This window comes from Geospiza fortis, unplaced genomic scaffold (assembly GCF_000277835.1).
Source record: "Geospiza fortis unplaced genomic scaffold, GeoFor_1.0 scaffold2, whole genome shotgun sequence".
In the NCBI taxonomy this organism is placed as follows: domain Eukaryota; kingdom Metazoa; phylum Chordata; class Aves; order Passeriformes; family Thraupidae; genus Geospiza; species Geospiza fortis.
This window is the reverse complement of record NW_005054366.1, coordinates 105,275-112,667: the sequence shown is the minus strand read 5'-3', so window position 1 is coordinate 112,667 and position 7,393 is coordinate 105,275. Positions and strand designations below refer to the sequence as shown.

At 44.9% G+C, this 7,393-nt stretch overlaps 1 protein-coding gene across 1 annotated transcript; it reads left to right on the top strand.

Annotated features, from left to right (window-relative positions):
* The first annotated feature begins 2,238 nt into the window (after window positions 1-2,238).
* LOC102035692 (crooked neck-like protein 1) lies at window positions 2,239-4,300 on the top strand. The gene is given in 3 exon segments (XM_014308341.2): window positions 2,239-2,609; window positions 2,612-3,770; window positions 3,772-4,300. Coding segments are annotated over 3 exon segments (2,052 nt in total). The 5' UTR covers window positions 2,239-2,245.
* The last annotated feature ends 3,093 nt before the right edge of the window (window positions 4,301-7,393 follow it).

The window sequence follows — 7,393 nt, the reverse complement described above, 5'->3', positions numbered from 1 at the left end:
TTACTATGAGGGTATTGAGGCTCTGGTACAAGGCGCCCAGAGAAGCTGTGGCAGCCCCATCACTGCAAGTGTCCAAGATCAGGTTGGGTGGGGCTTGGAGCAACATGGTCTTGTAGAGGATGTCCCTGCTTGTTGCTGGGAATTGGATTAGATGACCTTTAAAAGTCTCTTCCAATCCAAACTATTCTATGATGCCATGATTCTATCTTTAGGGGTGTCTCTTGGGAATAAGGTCTTCATTCCTACTTTCTCTGTTATGCAGAAAGCAAAACAAAATGTAATTCAATATTGTCAGCTCCAATCAGGATCTATGGCAACAATTGTGAAAATAGACAAGTCTTATTCTGCTCTGATTTCTTAGATTCCTGTTGACATTTGCAATGCTGTGCAATGCTGTGTTTTGGAACAAAATTACTGAGAAGAAAAATTGAATATTTTGCTCATATTATGGGTTTTTTTCCCCACACCAGTACTCAGGATTGAATACCGTTAATGTTCTTGTAGGAATTCTACACTCATACATATTCCAAAACAGGTTTCTGTAATCTTGAGGTCAGAATATTCAATTTTGTAAGGTGGTGTGGCTGCATCTAGTGGCAGTTCATATAAACTGCAGCCCTCTGCTGCAGCTGATACTTCAGTTTGGATGTGCACAGATACATAGGCATGTACACACACACACACATTTCTGTCTGCACATATATCTATAAAAATCAAGCTTTTTAGCATGTTGTCACACATAGCTGCAGTCATTCATTCTGAATTAATTCTTATTGTTTGAAAAATGTAGGAGATTTAGTTTCATCAAATAGTCTCAGCAACAGAAACATAATGACATTTCTCTTCTGGGGCTGATTGGAGGAACGGAAATCATTTCACATGGCTTGGTTGTGGTTGCTAAATCTACCAGGCAGTGAACAGAACTGTTTGGAAGTAGTTTAGTAATGTGCATAAAGCATGTAAATGTGAAGCTAATGCAGAACCAAGCAGGCTGAGAAGAATTAAAATAAATTTCAAGTGATTGCATATAATTCTTCATCAGAATTGGTCAGAGTACCTGTATTTTCTGGAGTTTTCTAGATGTAAGAGCAGAACAGATTATCTATTTAGCAGCACTTTCAAGACCCACAGACATTTTGTTTCTAGTATAGTTGTTCACCTTAGGTTTTTGTGGTAGTGTCATGGGGCCATCTGATTTGGTTAATTAACAAAAACACAAGGCAAGAGGGATTGTAGATGAGAGTCAGGTGGCTTTTTCTAGTGGTTTTTTAAATGGAAATAGCTGTGCAAATATGATAATATTTTTTCCTTTTTCCATCTTATGACCTAATTTTCCATTGCTGCCTTCCTCCCTTTCTAAACAGTAATGTTCCTATGACAGTAAAATGAAACAAAGGAAAACACCTTACAATCAATAACAGTAATAATGTAGAATCATCACTGATTCTTCTGTCTTATCTATGGAAGATAAAACAGCAGAGATTGTAACAAGCAATACAACCTTTGACAAAATCAAGGATGAACACACTGTATCTTCTTTGTCCACAAACAGGCGTTAGTCATTGTTTCATCACAGCTGTTTTATTGGAGTTGTTTTATCTCTTAAAAGAAAACAACTATATATCTTACAACATAGAAAAGTAGTATTTAACTGTCTTAGATGTTACACTTGCACTGCAAGATGTAACCAGGTGTATTCTATCAACACCTGCTAAAACCAAGTGGGGCAGTTTTTCTTTATCTCTTCCATGACCCATCCTCCCTCCAGGAGATATCTTCTGTTAATGGCCCATTCAGCCTCCCTGCATGACTGATTAGATTACATATCCCATTGGGAGATGCTCCGCCCAGGGAGAGGAGCCAAGCATTCCCACCTCGATATAATATGGGCCCTGGAGTACCACAGGCAGCCTTTTTCCACTGGATTCCCAGAGGAAGACTGAACACTTCTACGCCACCACTGGATCTTCGGAGGGAAACTCCACCCTTCTACAGGATCAGTGCTACAACAGAACCACACCTGTCACCCCAGGAGAGCTGCAGCCACCATTTATTTGGACTGCTGCCAACACCCTGACCCACAGGGTGTCAGGTTGTATTCTGACTTTGTCTGCTTGAGCAGTAGAATTTTTTTTTTGAGCGAATTGTGTCTAAACTTTAAAGAACTGCTGCAGTTAAGGTTATAGGATCTAGTTAAGAGCTTAAAATTAATTGCTGCAAATAATCTCAGGAGAAGAGTAGAGCTATGGGCCAGGGCAGCAAGATAGAGGCATCTATAGAGCCTGGGAAGCAGCACATCCCCAAAGTGGCAAAGGTGAAAAACAAGGCACCTGCTGAAGTTCAGATCACAGCAGAGCAGCTTCTGAGAGAGGCAAAGGAGAGAGAACTCGAGCTTCTCCCACCACTTCCGCAGCAGATGATCACAGATGTTGAAGAGCTAAATGACTATAAACTCCGGAAGAGGAAGACTTTTGAAGATAACATAAGAAAGAACAGGACTGTTATCAGTAACTGGATAAAGTACGCACAATGGGAGGAAAGTCTGAAGGAAATCCAGAGAGCTCGTTCCATTTATGAGCGTGCCCTGGATGTGGATTACAGGAATGTCACCCTCTGAAATATGCTGAAATGGAGATGAAGAACCACCAGGTCAACCATGCCAGGAACATCTGGGACCGGGCCATCACCACCCTGCCCAGGGTGAACCAGTTCTGGTACAAGTGCACGTACATGGAGGAGATGCTGGGGAACGTTGCTGGCTCACGCCAGGTGTTTGAATGGTGGATGGAGTGGCAGCCAGAGGAGTAAGCCTGGCATTCCTACATCAACTTCGAGCTCAGATACAAAGAGGTGGACAGAGCACGAAGCATTTATGAGAGATTTGTCCTTGTTCACCCCAGTGTGAAGAACTGGATCAAGTATGCATGCTTCGAGGAGAAGCACAGCTACTTAGCCCACGCCAGGAAGGTGTATGAGAGGGCAGTGGAGTTCTTTGGGGAGGAGCACATGGATGAGCACTTGTACGTGGCATTTGCCAAGTTTGAGGAGAACCAGAAAGAATTTGATAGAGTGAGGGTAATCTACAAGTATGCCTTGGATAGAATTCCAAAGCAGGATGCCCAGAATCTCTTCAAGAATTACACCATCTTTGAGAAGAAGTTTGGAGACAGGAGGGGAATTGAAGACATCATTGTCAGCAAGAGGAGATTCCAGTATGAGGAGGAGGTGAAGGCAAACCCCCACAACTATGATGCGTGGTTCGACTACCTACAGCTGGTGGAGAGCGACATGGACGCCGAGACTGTGCGGGAGGTGTACGAGAGAGCCATTGCCAACGTGCCCCCCATCCAGGAGAAACGCCACTGGAAGAGGTACATCTACCTCTGGATTAACTATGCACTCTACGAGGAGCTGGAGGCAAAGGATGCAGAGCGAACCAGACAGGTGTACCAGGCATGCCTTGACCTCCTGCCCCACGAGAAGTTTACACTTGCCAAGATGTGGCTGCTGTATGCACGGTTTGAAATTCGCCAGGAAAACCTCCTGCTTGCCAGAAGGGCTTTGGGGACATCCATAGGTAAATGTCCAAAAAACAAACTGTTTAAAGGTTACATTGAGCTGGAGTTACAGCTGCGCGAATTTGACCGCTGCCGAAAGTTGTATGAAAAATTCCTGGAGTTTGCACTGGAAAACTGCACGTCCTGGATTAAGTTTGCTGAGCTGGAGACCATCCTTGGGGACATCGACCGTGCCAGGGCCATCTACGAGCTGGCTGGACATGCCGGAGGTGCTTTGGAAATCCTACACTGACTTTGAGATGGAGCAAGAGGAGTATGAGAGAACCAGGAGGCTTTACCGGCGGCTGCTGCAGCACATGCAGCACAGCAAGGTGTGGATCAGCCTGGCCCAGTTTGAGCTGTTGGTGGGGCAGGAGGAGCAGCTGCAGCGCTGCCGGCACATCTACGAGGAGGCCAATGAGGCCATGCACAGCTGCAAGGACAAGGAGGAGAGGGTCATGCTGCTCGAGTCCTGGAGGAGCTTCGAGGATGAATTTGGCACCCCTGCCACTAAGGAGAGGGTAGATAAACTGATGCCTGAGAAAATAAAGAAGAGGAGAAAGCTGCAGGCTGAAGATGGGTCTGATGCTGGATGGGAGGAGTACTGTGATTATATTTTCCCAGAAGACACTGCCAATCAGCTCAAACTCCTGGCTATGGCAAAGCTCTGGGAGAAGCAGCAGCAGGAGAGCAAAGCAGCAGCCATGGATCCTGACAAGGACATTGATGAAAGCCAGACTTAATACCTTGTTTTTTCCCACCCCTTTCCTGGGCTATTGTATAGTATTTTCATTGGTGATAAGTAAATGTATTTGGAGAGACTTTTGTTTGTTTTTTTGGTTTTTGTTTTTGTTTTACTAAAAACCACAAAAAAACCCAAACCCAAAACCAAAAAAAAACCAAACCCAAAACCAAAAAAAACCCAGAACTGCAGTGGCCAAGCTGCGCCAGGGCTTGAGTCCTGCATTTTGGCCACAATAACCCTGCAATGCTATAGGCTGGGGATGGTGTGGTTGGACAGTGCCCAGGCAGAAAGGGACCTGGGGGTACTGGTCAACAGCTGACTGAACATGAGCCAGCTGTGTGCCCTGGTGGGCCAGTGGCTTCTGGCGTGGATCAGGAACAGTGTGGCCAGCAGGAGCAGGGAGGTCATTCTACCCCTGTACTTGGCACTGGTGAGGCCACACTTTGAGTCTTTTGTCCAGTTCTGGGCCCCTCAGGTTGGGAAGGACATTGAGACACTCTAGCACGTTCAGAGGAGTCAGCAAGGCTGGAGAGAGGCTGGGAAAACCAACCCTGTGAGGAACCACTGAGGGAGCTGGGGGTGCTCAGCCTGGAGAAAAGGAGACTCAGAGGTGACCTTATCACTCTCTACAACTTCCTGAAAAGTGGCTGTGGTCAGGTGGGGTTGGGCTGTTTCTCCAAACATCAACTGACAGAACCAGAGGACACAGGTTCAGGCTGCACCAAGGGAAATACAGGTTGGATATTTGGAAAAAGTTTTTCACAGAAAGAGTGATAAAGTTCTGGAATGGCCTGCATGGGGAAGTGGTGGAGTCACCATCCCTGGATATGTTTAAAAAAAGGCTGGATGTGGCACTCTGTTGCACCTTGAATTGCTGCTAGTAAAGTCCAGGGTAAAGAAGCCAAAAAAGGCTTTTGCATAATATCCATAGATGTTTAATTCAGCTGCGCGGTGAGATCTTCTCCTCTCCGACACACACTCCCGCCCAAGGTCCCGCTCTCTCCCCCACGGGCCTCCCTGCTGACCTTGGTCTCCAGGCAGTATCAAGGTGAGGCCCAATCAGGGAAAAGGCAGGGAGAGCCTCAGGAGCACCTATGTTCAGGCACAGGAACAGGGGAAGGAGCCAATAGGGTGTAACTTAGGAGATGCCCCTCCAGGGCCTCCACAGCACTCAGTGCCATGGTTTAGTTGAGGTGTGGGGGCTGGGTTGGACTTGATGATCTTGAAGGTCTCTTCCAACCTAGTGAGTCTGTGAATTCTGTGCTTGCATATGGAATAACTTTCTGAACTCCACTTGTGATCTTTTCTGTGCAGGAGCTTGAGTGTGACTTCAGAATGAATAGGCCTAACTCTTAATTGTCCTAATTATTTTATCTCACTGCTGAGCTGCAGATCTGGCCATGTTTAGGCTTTTTTAGCACCTAGGCCTAAAACAGGCAGTGAGGTTTAAATGAAGCCTAAGCCATGCATCTGAGAAAACAAATCACAGGAATGAAGCTTTTTCAAGTAATAAAGAAAAAGGCGAGATGAGTGGAAGCAAAACAGAGAGCTGCAGGGGTTGTTTCCCCAGCACATTTTGGTTGCCACACAATCAAATCAGTTTGTTTCCTTCAGCCCTCAGTGTCCCAGGGGAGCTGTGATGGCTCCAGCCCCTGTGGTGCACGCTCTTGTTGTGTGCTGTGGCCACAACTCCAGAGCCCACCCAGCCAGATCAAGGCTCCCTGTGCTCCCAGTTTTCCTTATGCTGACACTTTAGGAAGGCAGGCAGAGCAAACTGTTCTAGACAAAAAAATGCATCTGAGTTTCTTGCCTTGCACGTTTATGGCAACCATGATTGACAGAAATGTTTGATGTTAGGATCAAGTCGCTGTTTATTTTGTTTGTTTATAATTTGCTGATCATTCTCTCTTGGCTCTAATTTCAGGGTGTTGACTGCTTTCCTGGAGTTGGGCAAGTGGCAGGAGATGCCTTGGAGAAAGAAGATGACACAACAGCAGCAGGGACTCTCAACTCACAAGGTCCTGAAGAGGAGAACTTGGAACAAAGTGCAGGTGATGCTCAGCAACATAAAGGACTCAGGAAAAGAGAAGGTCCTGGGGACTTAGATGGAGAAAAGGCCACCAAACAATTTAAATCGACACCATAATTGTAAGTTCAGAAACCAGCAAAATTCAGTATGATCTTAAAAGTTGTAATTGACTGTTCTTAATTTGTAACAGTAGAGAAATTTCTCCAGGTATGATGAAATTCTTTTGCAGTACGTGTTCTTAATTTTATGTTTTGTTTTAAATAAAGCTTTTGTTTACTAAGTGTGCTTTTCTTTTTCTTCTCACCAAGTAATTAAGTAGTAGCTGAGCCTAGTTATTTCCCTGCTCTGAAAAGATTTTATTGGATTGCATGAGGTGTCCAAAGGGGAATAATTGGAGGGCTTGTAGGTACTGATGTAAGAAGATATTTCTATGGAAACCACATCCTGCATTATGGAAGAGAGATACCACAACACACGTTGGTATCAGAATGACAGTTGTAACCTTCCTTTCAGAGCGAACAATTGATCTTGAATTGCTTTCATTTGAGCTTTTCTAGCAGAAAAATCTGCCTTAAACCCTGTGGTGGACAGGATGGCACACAAAGGCCATTCATGCAGAAAAAGTTTGGTGCAGAGAAGAAGAGTGAACAAGCTACAGGCATTAAACTGCCTTTCAGTTCAGGCACTGTGATAATTCTGTGTGCAAGCTCAGGGTGTAGAACTTCGTGTAGATTCTATATTGCATGTTTTATTTCCTGTAGGCTCTTTCCTTATGTTTTGCATTCAATTAACTTGGAAATACACTTCACTAGATTACCATGCTGTGGCTTGGTAAAGAAATTTTGCTCTTTTACCACAGGCTGGTTCTGTGTTAGAATATGCTTTTTTTCTAGTGGGGAGTTTCAAAAGCCTGAATGTTGTGTTAATGAATTTCAGGTGAAACTTGTAAGGATCAGATCTTTAGTCCAGTGGCAGAGAAGGCTTTGCAAAGAGGTGAACAGCAGGAGAGTCCTGATAATCCTGAACAGATCCAGCAACCTGTAATTCTTAAGTGGCTGCCTT